The sequence below is a fragment of the Triticum urartu genome, unplaced genomic scaffold (genome assembly GCF_003073215.2).
Source record: "Triticum urartu cultivar G1812 unplaced genomic scaffold, Tu2.1 TuUngrouped_contig_3838, whole genome shotgun sequence".
Taxonomy (NCBI): domain Eukaryota; kingdom Viridiplantae; phylum Streptophyta; class Magnoliopsida; order Poales; family Poaceae; genus Triticum; species Triticum urartu.
In genome coordinates, this window is record NW_024114389.1 from 131 (window position 1) to 22,666 (window position 22,536).

The following is a 22,536-nucleotide window of genomic DNA, read 5'->3' on the forward strand; positions in this document are numbered from 1 at the left end:
AGGGAACAAAATTTGGTCACATCACTATTGGGCCAGTACCCTAAAACGGGATACTCTAAACACCGACGGAATAGCTTAAAATGGCATGCATGTCCTGTCGAATTAAGCCTTTTCTATGCTTGGTGTATGCTAGGCAGGACAAAAAGAAAAATAGAATAGTTAGCCACTTGATAAGGCCCAAAGCGCGTATAGTACTGGTACACGATCACGGCCGGCAAATATTTTAATCACACTTTGATCTCTCAATCTCCATTGCTAAGCTGCCGATTTCATAACAACATATTGACGGTTGATGCTAGCGCGTTCAGCAGAGAGTTTAAAATTATGGTCTTGACTTTTGGTCGCCACGAGCTATGCAAAACTATACATATTTGCGTTCACACTCTATATGTAATGTAGACCTGACCGTGACGTGTGTAGGAGTTGTCAATTCACCTAATTTCAGCACTTTAGCATAGCTAGTGGCAATTATTTTAATGAAGATGTAGTTGTGGCAATTAGTTCACTGAAGATGTAGTAATGCGTTTATGATTTCGTTCGATGTAATTAAGATGACGAGAGTGACACAATAACAGTCAAATTAAGCAATCACATGTGGCATTTCATCACCTCGGCCCGGGAGAGATCCACTAAACACACCATAGTTTAAAGTCGTAATCTCATGATCTTTTGATCAGGATATCATGTTTGTGGGCATCAGAGCGATGGAGAGGCTGGGAACCTCCTTTAAAAAAAGTCATGCCAAACTTGGCACTTTGTAAAAGTTAACATTGTTATCCAAGTGCAATATTTATCCATTTAAATCTATGAGGGGGCTGATCCACATGTTGTTTTGCATAAAGTTATTTTTTTACATTTAGCAGAGCTATTGTTGTGAGAAACAATCACTATCGGAAAGAATCCAATAAAAGAGTACTGATATGAAAAGAAGTAAATACGGCAGTCACTTCCACGCGCCAAATAAAATACATAGAAATGGACGTGTAGATTGATTCCTTCCTGGTGACTTTTCGGCCCAGCCCAATCACCCTCTGGCGACGAGGAAGAAAGCGAAGTGGAGCATGGGTCCAAACGCCATCACATCTTCATTCGGCACGTTTACATGCATTTAACATCGACCTAGCTCTACCTTTCATGTTTCATCCATCACTTCTCTTTTTCTTTTGGAACATAAACATTAATATATTTGCTGAGTCAATACGTAGTATATATTCATCTTTTTTGGCGGGTTATATATATTCATTTGTTAGGCACGATTCATAGTTTACTCGATCTTTCTACCATACGCACCCTGACATCCACATATATTGTCTTCTGTTTCGTACAAAGTTTCATTAGTTTAGAAACTAGAATTTGCTTTTTGTCAAAGAATTATTAACCTAACTGTCAATGTCAGGCCAAAGTATTGATGTTGAAGGTATTTGTTCCTTTCCCCAATTAATTTGTTCTCAACGTGCAAGTGCAAAATATACGAGTCTGAGAAAGGCCTCATGCATCCACGAGGTCTAATTTCTTTAATCTGGCCGGAACCACTAGCTAACAAAGGAACTAATATTTATATGTCATGGCAAAATTGCGGCTGTTTAGTTAAATAATTATTGTTATGTCACACTGGTCTTTTGGTCCCAGACGTGCGGCCCATAACCAGGATACATGTTGCACAACTCACGGATTTGTTCAGGTATCTCCATCATGCAATTACAGAAGCAATATTTACCACAATCTAGATATCGAGCAATTAGTACATGGAATGGAATGCATTCCAAAAATTATTTTCCGAAAAAGTTCTCTAGCGATGTACTGAGTACTTACACAGATCCTACTGGTTGGAGAGGGTGCATTGTGCATACACCGAGAAATATAAATGGAGCTTGTTGCGTTGTTGTGTTAGTATATTTACACCACATTTAAAATTCTATATTTTAACATGTACAACAAGCTATGGTAACCCAAAAATTGTTAATATAAATTATAGAGGGTGATTATAGATCGAAGATTTATCAACATTTTTTCATACATCGAGCATGCTGTGAGTTCAACACCTTTACTAGCTAGTTAAGATGTTTTCTTCCGTAATTGTAGTCGGTTAATGAACAGACATCATGTACCATTTGTGGGATGTTGATTTATACAGTTAAGTGTTTTTTTACACAAATCAACTTACTATCATACCAATGCTCCCAGTCGTTCCGAAATTCTCGAAACATCTATGCCAATTCTAGTGCTGAAGGCCTGCGCAATAACAAGAGATAATTTTTTAAAATTAGTTAACTTAATTGGATGTAAATTAGATAAATTTATAATTTGATATTTAGATGGAAACCAGTCCTCCATCACACAATGCAATTTTTCCACATACATTCTGGCCCCACGAGGGGACAAAAAAAAGAAGGAAATCAATTAAGACGTGTATGCCACGTTGTGTACATCCAAGGTTGTTTTCAAACTTCTTTTGTTTATTTCTATTGTTCTATAGTCTAATAAAATGAGTGGAGAGAATCTATACTAGTTCTGCAGTTTCACATACATACAGGGACTTATATTTTCTTTTGTGCCTTTTACTTCTATATGTGTTGTTAATTCAGTTCAGGTACATTAGAAACTAAGATTACCCGTCAGATAAGTATGAACACATATTTTTTATAAGGCTATTGATCCAAGGTTCCAAAATAATATTTTGAGACAAAAATCATTTCATTCAGAAAATGATGCTTTTAATGATACAACTTTCATGCCACATAAACTATATTTTATTGGCATAATTAATTATTGGTCGAAACCTGAATCCTAGGACTTGTTTGTGCATTACGTATTGCAACATATGTACATACCCGGGAGTGTATAGTGTAGAATATTACGTGGGCAGCAACATAGTGATTAGCGTTGATGATGACGGCCCCTTCTTCCTCAAGGATGGTGATCACCTCATGGAGCTTGATAGGCCTCTCCGTGCTGCATATCAGCCTCACCTCCATACTTGCATCGTCAGATTGCCGCACCTCCACTACCGGTGGTGATGCCTCAATTTTTTCCCCTTCTTCTGGTGACCCTGCACCGCTGCTCGTGGTAGCGGTGATAGTGGCCGTCGAGATGCCACTAACTCCTAGTAAGGTAGAGATGGCTTCTGCAGAGGTCTTCTTCTGTTGTAGCTCATCGACCCGTTCCTTGAGCTTCTTGATGTATGATGCCGCCACATCCAGGTTGCCTAGCTGGGTCATTGTATCCTATATATGCATTTTAAAGGAAGAATAATATGAATGCATTATGAAGTGAATTTAACCTTTTTTTATTTGATGACATGATTTCGTTGGCTGATGGCCATCCCTTTTTTTTTTGACAATGGGCGAGTTGTATTTTTTTTCCAGTCTATTTATGGTGATGCATCGCTCAAATACAGAGGCCGGGGGCAAGCCTCCTTTTTCAAAAAAAATTTATGGTGATGCATGTGATTACACATAACAAACCTTTTGGATTTGAAACTGTATTATTCATAGCATCTCGTAAACCCATAGTTTCAAACAGCATGCTGTCTCGGCGCTATAGCTTTTAGAGGGGCATCATGCTAAGTCGATTAGCGTGCTATAGCGCAGCACCCGTTATAGCACTAGTTCAGCGCGCCGACGCTTCTGCCACTAGTTGCCATAACCCACTATTTAAAACTTAGCGTAAAACAAATTGTCGATTTCCTTCAATCCACAGTGTGTTTTTACTTTGCACTTGTTCTCGTACCTCGACAAGCAATGAACTCCAAAAATACTACTATTAAAGTGAAAATAAATGCCCAACAAACACTCTCAATTACAATTCTCAACTTAAATACTCACAATATATAAACTCATTACTTCGTGGACAGGATGAGATCATGATATAAACATGGATAATTGGAGAGAAACAACAAGCTAGCTATCAATTATATATATACAAAAGAACAAGCTAGCTATCACACTGTTCAGTTATATGTAATGACAAAAAAAATAGCATGTGAAGAGAAGTGTGTTCTTAATTACAGAGTGGGGGAAGTATTCTTTTGGGATGCAGGACGCGAGCTTCTCACAGAGCGCCTTCATGCGCTGCCTCCTCTCCCTCTCCAACTGCTTCTTCTCCACCGGTACCGCCGTGCCGCCCCTCGCGCTGGTCCTCGCCGGCTTTGCCTTCACCTCCATCTACCTTAGCAGGGAGAGACCAATCAGCAGCCGCGGTCTTAATACTCTAGATTGTAATTTAACATAATGGAGAAGAAAATACCGAGGTGCAGGCAGCTACGAGCTTCATGGCGGCAGCTCTGGCTAGGCAGGATGAGATGGAGGAAGAAGAACGAGTGCCTGTGTGGCGTGGCCGGCCGGAAGGGACCTGATGATAAATGCTAGGCCTATGGGAGCATGGCAAATATGCCAGGTATATATTGTATTAAAAAAAGTGAGGTATATGTGTGGCTACAGTAGTGGGTCTCAGTACGTGCACATGCTACAGTAGTGGTTGGAGAGGGATGGAGAAATTTCAACGGAGCTTTGCAGCTGCGTTGTTGTTGTTATGCTAGCAGCTAGCAGCGTACGAACGTATTGCAAAGCTCGTGTGTTTGGGTGACAAAGGTGAAAGCATGGATCCATTGGTTAAACACACGTCCTAGCATGCATGCATGATTCAGTGCAAGTGGGAGTGGGCCTTCTTCCATCACAATAAATTTACTGTAAGAAAAAGAAGAGCTCTTTTTTGTAGGGAAAAAAAGAGCTCTAACGCAGTGATGTGTAAAATCGGCCGGTTGAAGAGGGGGATATTCTCTTAGAGCAATGCTAAAAATGTTTATGTTGTAAAAAGTCGATCGTAGAGAGAATGGACTCTCTTTGCGCGGTACACCACCATTGTGATTTCTTAAGCCGCCATTAGCTCTCTACTTTAGCCTGCTGAACAGTTAGATACCCCAACGGGGAGCCGTGTTGATCCACCGTCCTTGTGGTTGAACGCACCTTCTAGTTTTATCTTTATATTTTTAATAACGGACGATTTAAACCCGATTTAATAAGGTTAATAAAGCTAGCCCGAAGGCCTTCTCATAGAAGAAAATTCTGCCAAATAACATTTTTTTATGCTACTGTGTTTACTCTCCTGGCCGCGGAATAGCTACTGTACACTATTTTTTTTACGCTACTATAGTAAACAAAACTCACACACGTTTTACGGGTGGCCGTACCTTGGCCACGCCCCAGACCAAGTTGTGGACCCAGAGCAAGACAGATGCATGCCAAATAAGTGCATTTAGGCCAAGTTCTGGACCATGGACCATGCACCAGAGCCAAGCGTTCGCTAGCAGATTCTGTAAAATCTTTTTACGAGAGCGTGATACCTCACGCAAAATTGGTTCCTTAAATTGGTACTGCAATTTGAATGAAAATTTTGCGCTAGAACATGTTCATCACCATGGTGCATACATCACCGGGAGAGATACATTCGAAGTCGGTGGAACGAGGAGGTCTGAATGGCGGGGTTACAATTTGATAAGATTGGTGCAGCGAGGCCCGAGTCCGTGCAGAGATGAAGTCGGCATGTGTAGCGGCGAGGGGTCTTATGCCGAGTGATTATGTGATCCGTGTACACAAAATAGTACAAACCAAAATAATAATTTTTTGAAATAATTTAATACATGCTGAAGAAATAATTGGATCCGGCAGCACCAATAGTTTATTATAAAAAACAATGTATATATGTGGCCGGCTACAGTAGTGGAACCAACGCTTTGACGTGAGCATAGCATAGGTAGTCTTGTTTTGCCGAACCATGGCCAAGCCAAAGGGCGTGGGAAGAGCGGTGGACAAGGGAGAGAGGTGGTGGATGGGATCGGGCTGGCGGCACGGAGAGGGCGGAGGTGAATGTGGCTAGGGTTGGGGGACGCCGGTCGACTTAAATAGTCGGATCTGGTTTCGGGCGACGAGCTGGAGTGGCGTTATGAGGCGTTTACACCCCCACCAGATGAGACGTCCATCAGGCCATCGGGTTTCTGAGCGACTCCATGTGGGACCCATCGTCATTCTGACGTGACGGACGTGCCAAGACGCACTCAGGCGCCCCCATACCCGTCCCATATTTAGGCTGGATATGAGGGGTGTCGGTCACCCCGGGTGTTTGAGGCCCATTTAGGAAGCCCGCCTGGGTCGCATATTCGTGACCGGTCAGTGATCGGGCCGTCCGCCCAGGCGTTTGGGACGGGTTTGGGACGCCCAACCGTAGATGCTCTTAATGTAGAATATAATGTAGAATAAGTTTACCAGAATAGGACCTCAACTTTCATTTGGTTTAGTGGAAGTTTTGCTTCCCATAAACTTTTGACGGCAAGCTAGCCACCTACCCGTCGAGGCGGTGGACACGACGCTTGCTCGGCTCTGCCATCATCACAAAGAGGTCCAGGGACTAGGCATATGTCAGGTCCAGGACTGCCGCGATATGTGGCGGTGGGACGGCTGCGAACTTCGACCAGGGCGGTGCGTTGCACCTGCCCCACAGGCTCTGCTCCTTGTCGGCGTACTCTAGCGTCATTAGGGTGCTCCGGGACGACGAGTTGCTACCGCTGCCTAGGTAGTGGCGAATGCGGCCGCGTGCCTACGCAGTGATCGGCGCTCCTCCTTGATGTGGCATGGCAGCAGAGAGAGCTACAACTCCTTCATGCAGCATGGTGGCAAAGAGAGCCGCTCCTCCTCTACGCGCCGGGCGGCAAGAGGGGCTCCTCCTTGACGCGGCGTTCGGTATGGACGCTGCGGTTGCGATGGGGAGAGCGCGGAGGGGAGGGGCGCTCTGGCTTTCACGCGGAGTAGGGTCTCCGATGGCGCCACAGGGCCGTTGACATGGAGGACGGAGCGATGGAGCATTACCTCCATCTGCTGCTCGCACTACTTATCCGTGATGGTGAACAATGGCACATGACTCGCGGCTGGTCCTCCTTGTCGTTAGAGGAGATGACGATCTCCGCCTTCTGCGAGGAGCCGCCCGTCGACGAGGATGACGGCCTGGAGTTCGAGGGCGGTGGCGCCAAGATCCTCCGGAGCCGCCGCTGCCGGCGCCGAGGCCCACGACTTGCCCGCAACCATCCCCTGGGTTTGCCTCCGGTTTGCGGGTGCGGGAAAGTGCGTACGGATGGCTGAGCGAATCGATACAGGACCGCGTTGAATGGAAGAACACGTCCGGAGGTATGCAGGCGGTCTCATGGTCCGGATTGTACTTGCTCTCTCTTCCGTATAAGCGGCTATAAGCCTGCTATTATACTTGCTCGTCTGTTTGTCATTGTGCTGTTGTGTTTATTACTCCCTCTGTCTCCATACTTGTTAGTACTAGGACTACTTATAGTGGGGAGTAACTTCGACTAGTAACATGCATATTTTACTAGTCTATGTTATTACCTTCATAGTGGGGAGTACCATATGTGTGGTATCATGGAACACTTAATTTATTAGCTTGTAGACTCATTTTGGTTGGTGTGTGATGTTACTTATAGTATGTCATTTCTCTCCTCATTAAATCATTAAATCATTGTCAGATAAGTAAATTTAGTGAGTTGGACCTTATATTATTGCTGAAGTTACTCACATTGTGGGTAGTCTAAAGTTGATACGAAATTGAGTAACTTATTTTAGGACCGAGGGATAGAAGTGAGTAATGATGGGCTCGATCCCCATGCCGCCCGGCGCCGTGGCACCGCATTAGTTCAGGCTGCTTCCAATGGATTGGTGCTTACATGAGGTGCTAAGCATATTAAATACTTTAGCAACTAAAGATTCCAATGCATAGGTGCTTAATTTGTTGATGCTAAGTACCATTCATTTAATGATTTTGCAACTAAAGTTCTTCATGCATTGGTGGGATCCTTCCATTTAAGTGTTTTGCCTAGGTTCTCGCGCTTGACATTGTTTCTTTCTGGGATCACCACACTCATCTTTTCTTCTTAGACTAGCCACAATGGAGAGTAACATACACTAGTAACATACACAGATCCCTAGACTATGTTACTACCTTCATAGTGGGTAGTAACATAGGTGTGGTGTCATGCAAAGCTCCATTTATTATGTTATAGACTCATACTGCATTGGGACATGTGATGTTACAGGAACTACTCCCTCCATCACAGTTTGTTGGGCGCATCTTGAAAACCAGATTTTTTCACAATCCCACAGAAATAGGGCGCATCTCATTAACTATCCTATTAATTGGGGCGCATTAGGCTGCTTCCATTTCTCTTCCTTAACCGCATGCAAGTGTGAACATGAATGATTTGTGCAGCGCATGCAAGTGTGAACATGAGTGCAAGTGGGAATCAGTTTCTTTATTTTCTCGGCATGGCCTCCCGCAGCATGCAAGTGTGAACATGAGTGCATGCAAGTGTGAACATGAGTGCATGTGAGGCCTCCTCTCCCTCTCTCTCCTTCGGCTCCTTTTTCATTTTGTGTTTGCATTCACAAGTGTAGGCAGCAGGGTACTATAAAACCCCATATGTTTGAGTCCATGTGGCACACAAACCCGAACCAATGGACTGCAAGGATGGCCTAGGCGTGGTGGAGGTTCCTGCCATGGAGGAGATGCAAGGCGTGGTGGAGGTTCCTGCCATGGAGGAGGTGCAAGGCGTGGTGGAGGTTCCTGCCATGGAGGAGGTGCAAGGCGTGGTGGAGGTTCCTGCCATGGAGGAGATGCAAGGCGTGGTGGAGGTTCCTGCCATGGAGGAGGTGCTAGGCGTGCTCGACGTTCATGTCGTGAAGGAGGTGGTGCAAGAGCAAGAGGTCGGAGGGCCGGTGCAAGAGCAAGAGGTGGTACGCAAAACCTACTCCAACCCGACCTCAACTTGTGAGGTGTGTATTCATACGGCTTTGTGCCTCAAGTGTGGCATTCGCGGTGAGGCTTCCATATTCCTTTGCTTAGGATGTAGGCTCTCGGTACCAAAAGATTTGCGTTCTTGCGAGTCGTGTGGAAATCCTTGCCTCTGTGACAATTTTTGGTGCAAAGATTGTGCGTCTACGGTGGCGATAAACAAAGATGGGGTATGCATAAGGTGACGTCGCAACCCATCTATCTATCTCGAGGACGAAAAGAAAGCGCATAATGTGCCGGATAGTCAAGTTTAGATTCACCGGATGATGAAAATAAAGTGAGTTATAATGGTTTTATATGCTTCAAGTTTATAACATTACATGATCTTATGTAAGGAAGTGATGGAGGGAGTATTGCCATATGATCTTATGTAAGAAAGTGAGTATGAATATGGTTTTATATGATCTTATGTTTAATATGATCTTTTCATGTAATGTTATATGAAAATGGTTCAATGATAAGCATAAATTTTTCAGTTCAAAACAGTCCAGTACACACCACTCAAATGCACCCTCAAAAACCAAACACACAAGGGAGTAAGGTTAATGAAACTAATACTCGAATAGTAGCACCATCACATGAGGCAGTACAAAACAGGCCACAAAATATTTGATAAGGTTAATGAAACTAATACTCCAACTGTAGCACCATCACATGAGGCAGTACAAATCATGTTGAGTTCAAGAACTCAATTGCCTGCTCAACATATTCTCGATCAATCGTCAAACGAACCGGGAGAAGTCCTTTTCTCTCTAATGCTTTTTTCTTCAAGTGAGGAACCGCGTAGTGGATAGACCCCTTGTGCTTGATGATCTCTCTCATGCATGCTTGATGACTCAACCAGATCCTATTGAGCTTTTGATGGGGGTACTCAGCTAGGGATTGATTAACCTATGACACATAACAGCAAGAAAACTCAAATCAGTACATAAGCAAGTAGCTATGTATCACAAATAACATATAAATACTCAAATGGAACATTGCAAGACCTTTTGGACAATCTCAGCTAGGGTCTTGGGCATCTTTCTATGGAACATGGCTTGAATTGAGGCAAACCAACCAAGATCTAATATGTTTGTGTCAGGAGAATTAGGTGGTTGGTATATCATCCTAATATCCCAACCACCCCTAGCAGCTTCCTGCAAAAAAAGTGGATCATCTGGTTTTATATGAGTCCTTGCATTGTCCTGCTGTACGTAGATGGTGTTCCATCTATCGCTCTCAGGCCACTTTTCCTTTATAGCCGGCAATACGTATTTCACTAAGTATTCCCGACTTTTCTCCCTGTCCACTGTATGGCAAGGCTTCAGCTCCCATGTCCCTCTCAACCTATGGATATAGAAATAAAGTAAATAATGTGCACATAAAAATTTAGCAGAAAGTAGGAGTAGTAACAAGAACAATTGCGGACCTGTTTTGACTCTTCTTTTTTGCTTGCACCCACTCTGTGTAAGCCCAAACCCCAATCTTGCCATCAAAAACACAATTGCCTTGAGCATCATACCTTGGTCTAGCCATTGCGGACAAGAACATAATTTTTTGAATGTGGTTTTTATGTTTACATTCCCGGTGTGGTGCATTCTCTCTATGGCTCAAATACATGTTCCGGGTCTTCTGCGTGTGATAAAACCATTTCTCATCTATATGAACCACATCCATATCAGCCCTAAATGTGGGTTTGATACCGCTTAGGGATGTTAGGCTACATGGCTCAAGATGCTTAAGAGCATACTCCACACGAGCCCTTTGATTTTCATCAGTCAAGGCAGGCTTCAATTCACTCGTTATTCGTCTAATTTCCTTCATCTTCAACCTACAAGAAAATATAACAACCTATATATCAATGACATACACATTTGACATGTAGAAAATTGACATATATCAATGTATAACGCTCACCTTCGCCAAACAGTGGAAGTTGACACGTTCATATGTCCAGCAACTTGTTCTAATGTTGTTCTCTCTCCAGGTGGGATGGCCTTCAATGCATCTATGTTGAAATTAATCTTCTTCCTTCCTGATTTGAGCTTCCGATTGTTTTTGACCCCAGTAATGCCACCGCCTCTTTTAGCCTCCTGCCATACCCTTTGCACTATCCTCCTAGGACAAATACAAACTACCGCAACAGCTTTATAAACTCCATGCTTCAACCTTTTACTCGTACCATTACGGGCAATGATCTCAGCATATATGTGACGCTTGTCATCGGTACTGTACTGTCTTCTTGTCTCCTTGTTCGACATAACATCTAGATGCATTCGAGAAATAATTAGACAAACAAAAAATATGGAATATCAGTGAAAGACAAATATGTTCTAAATGTGCTTACTCAAATCGATAGGTTGTCTTTGGGTTTGAACAGCCTCTTGACTAGGAGGGTATTCGTCGGCATGGGAAAAATTTGGGTTGTATCCAGTACCTCGGTAGCCAATGGTACCCTCATTTCCACCAATACCTTGTAGTAACAGAAAAGGAAACATATTAACCATGAGATTTTAGTTGATAATGTACATGAAAATTACTGTCTATGATTACAAGGCCGAACCTGTTGTGTTCTCTCCATTCATCATGTTGAGTTCTAGACCGAAGCCAGTTCCTTGGATCATGCACACGTGACAAGAGAACACATATTACTACCAAACCAGAAGCATGATCTTGATTCAAGGGCAAACCACAAAAATTGCATGATCTACGAGACTAGAGGGTTTAGGGTTTACCTTCTGTGCTTCCACCATGGGAGGATCCTTCTCTGCTCCGATTGCCACCGGCGCCGGTACTGAACGTGAAGCCCAGGGACTCGCTGCCGCCGCCGCCAAACGATATCCCGCCGCCACCGCCAAACGAGATCGCGCCGCTGCCATTGATGAGGTTAAACCCCACGAACGTAGAACTGCCGATCCCTCCGCTGCCTGTACCAGCCTCGCCGACGGAGGCACTCCAGTTCGAGGAACCAGCCTCGTTAGGTGCCGGAGGGCGAGATGGGCATGCGAGGCCAACGCGCCGTCGAGGCAAAGTAGTCGGAGGAGGAAGATGCTCGAAACCAGCCGTGCCGATGGAGAAGGAAGGAACACCCGCGCGTCCGGTGAGACCAAGAGGAGGAAGTCCTCCGGGCGGCGGTGCTCTGGGCTGGAAAGCGACCCTAGAAAGCCCACGGAGGCCAAGAGGAGGAGGCCGGCGATCTGCTGCACCTTGCTGCGGTGGCGCCATTGGAGAGAGGAGAGAAGATGAGCGCTGTCTGTTCGTGTCCCTCCTTCGCCGCAGCTACTTATAGAGCGGAACACCGGCGGGTACATCGGCGGGAGCTATTTCAACTCCGAAAATTTCGTTTTAGATTTGGCAGCGGAGATCGGCGGGAGATTTTGATCGCCAAAAAGGAAACTGTGCGGGGGAGAAAGGAAAGTGCGCGGGGAGAAAGGAAGGCGCGGGAGGAAGAAGGAAACTCGCTAAAATCTCGCTCTAAACCGTCTCCACCAATCCATGCGATCGGCTCCTTCTTTTACCGGACGGGGAGGTTACAAAGCGTTGGTTTAACGATTTATTAGGCGCATCTCCTTCAATTGAGCAGCTCCAGCGCCTTCTTAATTCCTACCAATCACACCTCACCTTGGGCTCAGAGATACGCGAGATACGCCCAACAAACTGTGATGGAGGGAGTAGCTAAGTTACTAGAACTACCTCCCTCTTCATTAACTCATTGCCACATAGACAAATTTGTTTAGTTGGACTTGAAGTTACTGCTAAAGTTACTCCCACTATGGCTAGTCTTAATTTCCTTGCCACATTATATTTTTTGCCTACATGACAGTCTTAACACCTGTATAAGGTAGAGCATTGGGAGGCGCCTCAGTCAATAATTGATGGAAGCGAACGAACTGCAGGAAAATGTCTCATCGAATCGCATGCATGCGTCACGCCGGTGACGCAAGCAAGGCTGACGAACCCCAAGATTGATCAGCTAGCTGCGCTGGCGATGCCAGAATTGTGCCAGCCGCGTCTCTCTCTCTGTCTATTTTTGAAGAAACCTCTCTCTCTCTAGATAGATCGATCGACCTTGATATCACACATGACGTATGCGTGCATGACGCACGTATATATCCTCGTGAAGAAGCCTCGTTGACACTGACACAATATTTGGGCATGTCCAACGCGGACCCAAAACAGAATCTTCCTCGCTATCGGCGCCGGCCGGAACGTGTCGTCCTTATCGTCACGGCGAGGCACGAACGGCGTGGACGTGGCGATATTGTCCTCAAATTCCTCCTCCGCCGCATCGGTATCATCGGTGCTGCCCCAAGGTGACGAATCCTCGATTGAGCTTTGAACCATCGACTCTGGTTCGGCTTTTGGACTATGCTTCCGCTAAAATTCAGAGCCCGAGCCCAGCCCGGATGTCAGGCTCTAGGGTCAGGGTGCCATTGCTCATGTCTATATCACGTCAAGGAGAATATCAAATGGAAAACAACATTTCAAGAAAACTTCATGAAAATCACATTTTAAAGTTTACTAGTCAATATATACGTACAATGCACGTTAATTTGGAAGTATATTAAGTGTATCCGGATATTAAGTAAGATATTACTTGCGTGTTATTGTATGATTAGCACTATATTTGGCATGAAATTAACTGCACGCTAAACGTGTTAAGCGCTCGACATTAAAGCAGTCTAAGTCGTTGGATTGACATGATTTGATGGCTGAGATTAATTGGATCTGCCCCTTTGGGTCTTTTTATATTGGTATAGATGAAGAATATAGAAAAAACATGAGCTTTTAAGTGGGTGATGTCTTGTTGCCATAAGAAATTTCGAGTTAAAACACATTATGAGATGTGAGCTATTGTAAAAAAAAATTCAGCAAATAATAGTGACGATACTGTTCGGCACTATTCAATGATGATTTTGCTACTTTTACAGCTCACAACCCGTAATGTGTTTGAATTTGAATTTTTGTATGGCAATAAGGACCACACACACATGTATAAAAACAAAGACTCTCTCACACACACATGTATACAAACAAAGATTCTCTCTCTCCCTTTGTCTCTCTCCATCTCTCTCATACATGCACATAATATCGATGTGCCTTTCACCAATATGAAGAATGTGCAAACAAATGAATGGCTTATCACATCCAAAAACCATCCATCCAAGATATGCGTGGTCGACGCATGCATGCATGCATGGCTTATCACTAGTTACCCCTTCCAAACGTCACCATTGCATTTCTCGCGACAATATCTTTGAAACTAGACCCCATGTTAATTTGTTTGACAAAAAAATTTCAAAAAAATGAATAGAAAAAGGAATAAAAAATAGAAACACATTCCGTGCTTTTCACTTTCCGGGATGCATAGTTGTGCTCACCGGTGAAGCACAACTATGCTTTGATCCTTGAATCTCCATTGCTAAGAGCATCTACAACTGCGATAGACAAATCCGGCCCCTCAAATGCCTGGACGCATTCGCAGACACTGACCGGTCATGCCTCATATAGTGCAATCCACATTCGTACACGTCAATTATTATATCTCAAATCCATACAAATTCATGCAACTACATTCATGCACACACATCGTCTGGCTACTCTGTCACTACTAACTAACATGCCATCAAACTACCAAAATTTGGCATGTTTGGCTATGGTGGAGATCATCCACGGCCGCCCTCCCGGCGCCCTTGCTGTCCTTCTCGCGGAAGTATTGGTCGAAGACGCATTATGGATCGAGCCCGATCTGCTCATCGCCGGAGGTGTCCTCATCATCGTTTTTCTCCTTCTCCTCCTTCGATGGCAGCCGGTCATGGCATGGACCTCCCGATTCTGCTCTTGGATGAGGGAACGCATGTTGCTCCGTTGCCGTTTCTTCACAATGCAGGTGCAGATGGCTTCCTTCTCTCCAGCCACCCGCGCCGCTGCATCAACCTCATCCCCCACTGCCATTTTTTTCACGATATACGGGCCTCGATGGCCCTTATCCTCTCCTTCCCACAACGGGCAGCCCGTTTCCAGTGGGACTCGTAGTCTGCCCGTTGGGTGATTGGGAAGGAGTGATTTTCAGGTAGCCGGAACCGCAATGATCCTGCCTGAGAGGACCCGAGCGCCCGTTGAGCCGACGCTATGGAGTCGCGCCGGACAGATCCGTCCGTCGGTCGGGCGCTGTCCTCTCGGGAGCGACGAAGTGCGATGAGGACCGCCATTGCCTCCTCCAACCCGTACATGATGACACCCTAGTCGATGGATCTGGACTGGTCAGAATCAGATCCGCTGCCCGCCATGCCAGAGGCAGCAGGATATCACCGGAGGTGAGATCGGGTGGCAGAGGGGAAAGGAGTGTGAATTGGCTAGGGTTTGGTCCAACGAGCGAATGAGGACGAATATATGTGGGGTCGGGTGGGCTAGTGTGGGCCGGGTCCAACGTGGCGGGTGTGCCCGGGCTCGCCCGGGCTCCCCATATATATTCGGCCGGCATTTGGGCTGGATATGAGGGTGTCGGTTAGTCCGGGCGTTTGAGACCCGTTTGAGGCGTCAATGACCGGGTTGGCTGCCCGGGCGTTCGAGGATGGTTTGGGTCGTCCGGCCGTAGATGCTCTCCATGCTGTTATAGTTTCATAATGTGATAGAGCGCACATGCTGGATCGATTTTAGGGCGTTCAGCAGACAATGGACATATTATAAAATTATGGTCGCCACGACTTATGCAAAATAATATGTATTTCTACTTGAATTCACACTCTACATGTTATGTATACATGACTGACGTGTATAGGAGTTGTCAATTCACCTAATTTAAGCACTTTCATATTGCTAGTGACAATAAATTAATTCAAGATTTAGTTGTGGCAATTAGTTGACAGAAAATGCAGTAATGTGTTTATGGTTTCGTCTGACATATAAGATGGAAGAGACAAGAACAATTAAATTAAGCAATCACATGCGGTATTTTGGTCGAGTTTACACTCGTCCGCGCACCACCTCGCCCGGAAGAGATCAACTAAACACGCCATAATTTAAAGTCGTAATCTCACGATCTTTTGGTCAGGATATCATGTTTGTGTGCATCAAGGTGATGTACCTGCTGGGGGTTTAACCTCCTTTTCCAAAAAAATCATGTCAAATTCGACACTTCGTAAAAGTTAACATTGTTATCCAGGTGCTATATTTCTCCATTTGAATCAATATGGGGGCTGATCCACATGTTATGGTGCATAATGTTATATTTCACCTTTTACAGAGCTACTGTTGTGAGAAACAATCACAATAAAAAAGAAATTCTGATGCGAAAAAAAATACATCAGTCACTTCCACGCGCCAAATAAAGTATGTACACATAGACATGTAGATTGATTCCTTGCTGTTGACTTTTGGGCGGCGCCCAATCACCCTCTTGTTACAAGGAAGAAAGCCAAGTGGAGCATGGGCCCAAACGCCATCACATCTTCATTCGGCACGTTTACATGCATGTAACATCGGCCTAGCTCTACCTTTCGTCCATCACTTCTCTTTTTCTTTTGGAACGTCAGCATCAATATATTTGCTGATTCAGTATATAGTATATTCAATTGTTAGGCAAGATTCATACTTTACTAAATCTTTCTACCATACACACCCTGACATCCACATATATTTTGTACAAAGTTTAATTAGTTTGGAGACCAGAATATACTTTTTGTCAAAGAATTATTAACTTGACTGTCAATGTCAGGCCAAAGTCTTGATGTCGAAACTATTTGTTCCTTTCGCCAATAAATTTGTTCTCGACGTGCAAGTGCAATATATATGTAGTCTGAAAAAGGCCTTGTGCGTCCACGAGGTTGAATTTCTTTAATCTGGCCAGAACCACTAGCTAACTAAGGAATTAATATTTATATGTGGTGGCAAAATTGCGGCCGTTTAGTTAAATAATTATTGTTAAGTCATACTGCTCTTTTTGTCCCAGTTGCACGGTCGATAATCGGGATACATATTGCACAACTCATGGCCATGGATTTGTTCATGCACCTCCACCATGCAATTAGACAACCAAACATTTACCATAATTTAGATATCGAGCAATTAGTACATGGAGTGCACTCCAAATATTTATTTTCCAAAAAAGTTCTCCAGTGATGTACTAACACAGATGCTATTGGTTGGAGAGGCTGCATGCAACGATCGAGAAATATCAATGGATCAAGGTATGGTAGCTCAAAACGTGTTACTATAAATTATAGAGGGTGATAATAGATCGAAGGTTGATCAACTTTTTTCCATACATTGATCATGTTGTGAGTTCAACGCTAAGGTGTTTTCATCCCTAATCATAGTCGTTAATGAGCAGACATCATGTACCATTCGTGGGATGTTTATTTATACGGTTGAGTGTTTTTTCTTACACAAATCGACTTACTACCACACCAATGCCCCCATTCGTTCGGAAATTCTTGAAACGTCTATGCCAATTCTGGTGCTGAAGGCCTGCACAATAACAAGAGAGAAATTTATGAAATTAGTTAACTAAATTTGATGCAATGTAGATAACTTTATAATATGATATTTAGATAGAAAATCCTCCATCACAATATGCAATTTTTTTGGAAGCCTCATCTAATTGAATTTAGCTCATACATTCTGGCCACAAGACAGAGGCAAACAAAGATGGAAATCAATTCGAACTTCTAGGCCAGCTTCCCCCCTTCTTTCGTTTCTTTCTATCGTTCTACAGCCTAAGAAAATGATTGGACAGGAATCTATAGCTCCACAGTTTCACATACGCACAGGGACACTCTTATATTTTCTTTTGTGCCTTCTACTTGTGTATATGTTGCTATTTCAGTTTAATGTTACCTTAGAAACTAACATTACCCGTCAGATGAGTATGAACACATATTTTTTATAAGGCTATCAAACTAAGGTTCCAAAAAGGAAAAATAATATTGACACAAAAATCATTTCAATCAGCAAATAATGCTTTTAATGATACAATTTTAATGCCACATAAACTATATTTTATTGGTATAATTAATTATTGGTCGAAACCATAATCCTAGGAGTCATGTGGGCATTACGTTTTGCAGTGTATGTATGTACATACCCGGGAGTGTATAGTGTAGAATATTCTGTCGACAGCAACAAAGTGATTAGCGTTAATGATGACGGCCCCTTCTTCCTCAAGAATGGTGATCACCTCATGGAGCTTGATAGGCCTCTCCATGCTGCATATCAGCCTCACCTCCATGCTTGCATCGTCGTATTGCCGCACCTCCACTACCCGTGGTGCTGCCTCCAATTTTTTTCCTCCTTCTGGTGACCCTGCACCGCTGCTCGTGGTAGCAGTGATAGTGGGCGTCGAGATGCCACTAACTCCCAGTAAGGTAGCCATGGCTTGTGCAGAGGCCTTCTTGTGTTGTAGATCATCGACCCTTTCCTTGAGCTTTTTGATGTATGATGCCGCCACATCCAGGCTGCCTAGCTGGCTCAATGTATCCTATATATGCATTAAAGGAACAATAATATAAATATATTATGAAGTGATATTTTTTTATTTGATGACATGATTTCCTTGGCTGATAGTCTTGATAATGGACGAGTTGTATTTTTTCCCAGTTTATTTATGGTGATGCATGTGATTACAAATAACAAACCTTTTGGATTTGAAACTATATTATTCATAGCATCTTGTGTAAACCCATACTTTCAAACATCGTGCTATCTCGGCGCTATAGCGTTTAGAGGGGCATCATGCTAAGTCGATTACCACCAATTAACGCGCTATAGCACTAGTTAGCGCGCTAATGCTTCTTCCGCTACTAGCCACAGTCCACTATTTAAAACTTGCGTAAAAAAAATTTGGATATCCTTTAATCGACAGTGTGTTTTTACTCTTTGCTTAATAATATGGCTGTGTGAATCAATTGATGCAGAAGTCGGGGTAATCCTCCTTAAAAAAACAATGTGTTTGGACTTTGCATTTGTTTTCCAACCGTACCTCGACATGGCATGAGCTCCAAACATAGCTCTCCATCCGTCCCATAATGTAAAATTACCCAACAAACATTCTTAATTTCCATTCTCCACTTAAATATTCACAATATATAAACTCATTAGTTTCTGGACACGATGAGATCATGACATAAACATGGAGAACTGGAGAGAAACAACTAACTAGCTATCAATCAACTATATAAGAAAAAAGGGAACAAGCTAACATGTGAAGAGAAGTGTGTTTTTTCATTACAGCGTGGGGGAAGTGTTCTTTTGGGATGAGGGACGCGAGCTTCTCGCAGAGCGCCTTCATGCGCTGCCTCCTCTCCCTCTCCGACCTCTTCTTCTCCATAGGTGACGCCGTGCCGCCGGCCACCCTGGCCTTCATCTCCATCTAGCTTAGCAGGGAGAGATCGATCTGCAGCCACGGTCTTAATGCTCTAGAACGAAATTTAATTGTAATGGAGAAGAAGATACCGAGGTGCAGGCAGATGCTAGGTTCATGGCGGCAGCTCTAGCTAGGTAGGTAGGATGCGATGGAGGAGGAAAAAGGAGTGCGTGGTAAGGGCTGGCCGGATCTGAGGATATATGCTAGGCCAATGGGTGTATAGAAAAAATGCCAGCTATATATTGTGTTCAAAATGTGTGTACAGATATACGAGGTATATGTGTGGCTACAGTAGTGGATTTCAGTACGTACACATGCTATTGGTTGGAGAGGGATGGAGAAATTTCAACGGAGCTTTGCAGCTGCGTGTTGTTGTTATATGCTAGCAGCAGCGTACGAACGTATTGCAAAGCTCCGTGTGTTCCGGTGACAAAGGTGACAGCAGCTTGTGCATGGATCCATTGGTTAAACACGTAGGATCCAGCGCATAACTCCCGGCCGTGGGCGATATATACAACTAGCATAGCATGCATGATTGGTGCAAGTGGGAGTGGGCCTTCAGCCATATGTACCACCTAGGCAAAATAAACCTTTTTTTTTTTGCCAAAATGTCAGATCTATGATAAAGATTGCCCGGAAGTACAAATCACCTCAAGCATAATAAAAATTACATCGAGGTTCATGGACCACCGAACGACTATTGTCTCTCCCATATTGTAGCCGCCCTGACCTTGTCGATGACAACCGGGAAGTCTTTGTGCACGTGCCCCTAAGGACCAGCGCCAACAACTAGTTATATGAAGTTTTTTACGGGATGTTTTTTGGGACCTGTAGGGGTTGCTCTAATACTCCCTCCATTCTAAAATATAGTGCGCCCATGCTTCCCGAGGTTCAACTTTGACCATAAATTTAATCAATAAGACCAACTGCGGCGGGAGAAAAAAATATATAATTGAAAACTTCTTTCGAATACGAATTCACTGATATAATTTTTGCTCCCGCCACAATCGGTCTTGGTAGTTAAATTTACGGTCAAAGTTGAAGTACGGGGATAGAGGAAGCACTACATTGTGAAATGGAGGGAGTAGCATATTTCCAGGCCAACAACTTGTTATATGAAGTTGTCACGTCAAATATAGCCCAACTAATAGTCACTTGTACAATAGTTAGTCGTACTAGTATATTATTAATATGCGACCCATCCTTTTCTCTCACAAAACGTGTTGGAGCATATACTACAGCCGATTGTAATTCTACAGCCCGTTTATCATCTTTCTCCTTCAACTAGAAAACAAAAATCTAATGTGGCATCTCTTATAGCCCAGCTATGTCACTTTACGGAATCTCCAACGCTGACATGCAAATTGGCTCCGGTATCCATCCGCGGACAGGTGGGGACTAGTTCACCGACACAGATGCAGGAGGTGGCCATCCAAAACTTGCCACATATGTCATGTTACATTTCAAGTGAAATTCAACTGAAATGACAAATTTTAATGCATAATCAAACAAACCAGATGATATTCATTTACACTTAGATATTGTTTAGATAAAACATGAAGATATTTGGTCCAGTGAACTAAAAACCTTAAAAAAAAAACTAATCCTACACTACCCTATACTTCACGGTGACCTGGAAGGCATGCCGGGCTGACTGGCGGCTCCCCTGTAATTGTTGCCGTGAAGCCACTGTCGTCATCATCATCGGGCTTTGGGCAGCGGAAGGCCGTGACGTCGTGGCAGGGCTTCCCGGCAGACGCCTGACGCTCGCGGATGATCCACTTGGCTTCATCCTACGTCATGCATAGTATGGGCGTGGCAACCAATGACGTGGGGTGGAGCGGGTGGCGGCCTTGGAGGAGGTTGCATATGCGGCGACGATCTCTCTGAGAGATCACTCTTCGCCGTACTTGGCCATCTCCTTATCGAGGCATCGGAGACGGCGCTTGCTCGGCTCCGCCGTCGTCATGGAGCAGTCCAGGGCCCAGCCATAACCCAAGCCTAGGAACGCCGCGATGTGTGGCGGCGGAACGTCGGAGTCCGTGAAGCCCGTCCAGTGCGCCTTCGACACACCTGCCCCGCGGGCACTGCTCCCCGTCGGCGTATTCCTACGCCATTAGGGCACTCCGGGATGATCAGTTGCTGCCACTACCGCGGTAGTGGTGAATGCGACCACGCGCCTTCGCATTGGTTGTCACTCCTCCTTGACACGGCGTGGCGGCAGAGAGCGATGCAACTCCTTGACGCGGCCGGGCAGCGGAGAGAGCTGCTGCTCTTCGACGACGCACTAGTGCGGCGAGGGTGGCTCTTTCTTCACGCGGCATCCGATTTAGACACCGCTATTGCGCTGGGGAGAGCGCGGAGGATAGGGGGTTCTGGCTTCATGCGGAGGAACTTCTCTGGTGGCGCCACCGGGCCGTGGACGTGGAGGACGGAGCGTCACCTCCAGCCGCTGCTCGTACTAATCGTCCGTGGCACCGCATTAATTAACTCAGTGAATGGATGGCAGCGAGCGAACTGCCGGAAAATGTTTCATCGAATCGCATGCATGCATGCGTCACGCCGGTGACTCGAGCAAGGCTGACGTACGCATGCATGAAGCCACCTTGGATTGCTTCTGGCGAAGCCAGAATTGTGCCACCCAGGTCTCTCTCTGTGTGTGTAGATAGAACGGTCGACCTTGATATCACGCATGACGTGTGCGTGAGTGACGTATGCGTGTATATCTCCGTGGAGAAGCCTGACGGACACTGCCGCACTATTTGGGCATCTCCAACACACCCAGAACCGAATCTTCCTTGCTATCGAATCGGCTGTGGCTGTGCACATGCCGTCCTCATCGTCGCCGCGAGGCAAGAACGGCGGTGGCGGTCCGGCCGACATGGATCTGACGACGTCGTCCTCAGATTCCTCCGACACGGATCTTCACTACTTCCTCGCCAACACTTTGCCATTCTGGTCGCCGGCACAGCTGTAGGAATCCGCGGCAGGAGGAGGGTCCACGTCGGACCCGTCGAAGGAGGAGGAATCAGAGATAACGATATAGCCTTGCAAGCGTCGGACGACGCGGTCTTGCTTGCGCTTGAGCTTGGCCACCCTTGCCGCCTCTCGTGCTGCCTTCGTCGCCTTCCGCTCGGATTTCTCAATGCCAAGACGGAGCTGCTTGGCGTTCGTCTCCGCCTCAGTCAGTTACCGGCGGCACGCCCATTCGAAGAGATGGTCATCCTCGTTGGGCACCTGGCGGCGTCGGGCGGACCGCACAAACCTGTCGGACCCGCCCGCCATCTCCCTTGCCCTCTACCTCTCGTGGCGGGCGGCACGTGCCTTCGACTCCGTAGTCTGTATCC

At 45.1% G+C, this 22,536-nt stretch overlaps 2 protein-coding genes and 1 long non-coding RNA gene across 6 annotated transcripts; all 3 read right to left on the reverse strand.

Moving 5' to 3' along the window:
- Positions 1 to 1,965: 1,965 nt before the first annotated feature.
- Positions 1,966 to 4,403, reverse strand: LOC125527425 (transcription factor bHLH168-like). Of its 4 annotated transcripts, none has more exons than XM_048691936.1 (4): positions 4,246 to 4,403; positions 4,008 to 4,163; positions 2,859 to 3,224; positions 1,966 to 2,232 (listed from the first exon to the last, which is right to left on the reverse strand). In XM_048691936.1, exons 1-4 carry the CDS (start codon positions 4,270 to 4,272, stop codon positions 2,167 to 2,169), a joined length of 615 nt encoding a protein of 204 aa, XP_048547893.1. In that variant the 5' UTR covers positions 4,273 to 4,403; the 3' UTR covers positions 1,966 to 2,166. The 4 variants fall into 4 exon arrangements, with proteins under 4 accessions (XP_048547893.1, XP_048547891.1, XP_048547890.1 ...); XM_048691934.1 differs by having other exon boundaries at positions 2,832 to 3,224; XM_048691933.1 differs by lacking the exon at positions 1,966 to 2,232 and having other exon boundaries at positions 2,680 to 3,224.
- A 5,115-nt stretch (positions 4,404 to 9,518) lies between these two features.
- LOC125527430 lies at positions 9,519 to 10,211 on the reverse strand. The gene is made up of 2 exons (XR_007292091.1): positions 9,834 to 10,211; positions 9,519 to 9,735 (listed from the first exon to the last, which is right to left on the reverse strand). It is a non-coding gene; the product is annotated as an uncharacterized LOC125527430 (long non-coding RNA).
- A 6,889-nt stretch (positions 10,212 to 17,100) lies between these two features.
- On the reverse strand, positions 17,101 to 19,195 carry LOC125527429 (transcription factor bHLH168-like). The gene is made up of 3 exons (XM_048691938.1): positions 19,055 to 19,195; positions 17,912 to 18,304; positions 17,101 to 17,295 (listed from the first exon to the last, which is right to left on the reverse strand). The coding sequence occupies exons 1-3, from the start codon at positions 19,193 to 19,195 to the stop codon at positions 17,227 to 17,229; spliced, it is 603 nt and encodes a 200-aa protein (XP_048547895.1). The 3' UTR covers positions 17,101 to 17,226.
- Between the last annotated feature and the right edge of the window lie 3,341 nt (positions 19,196 to 22,536).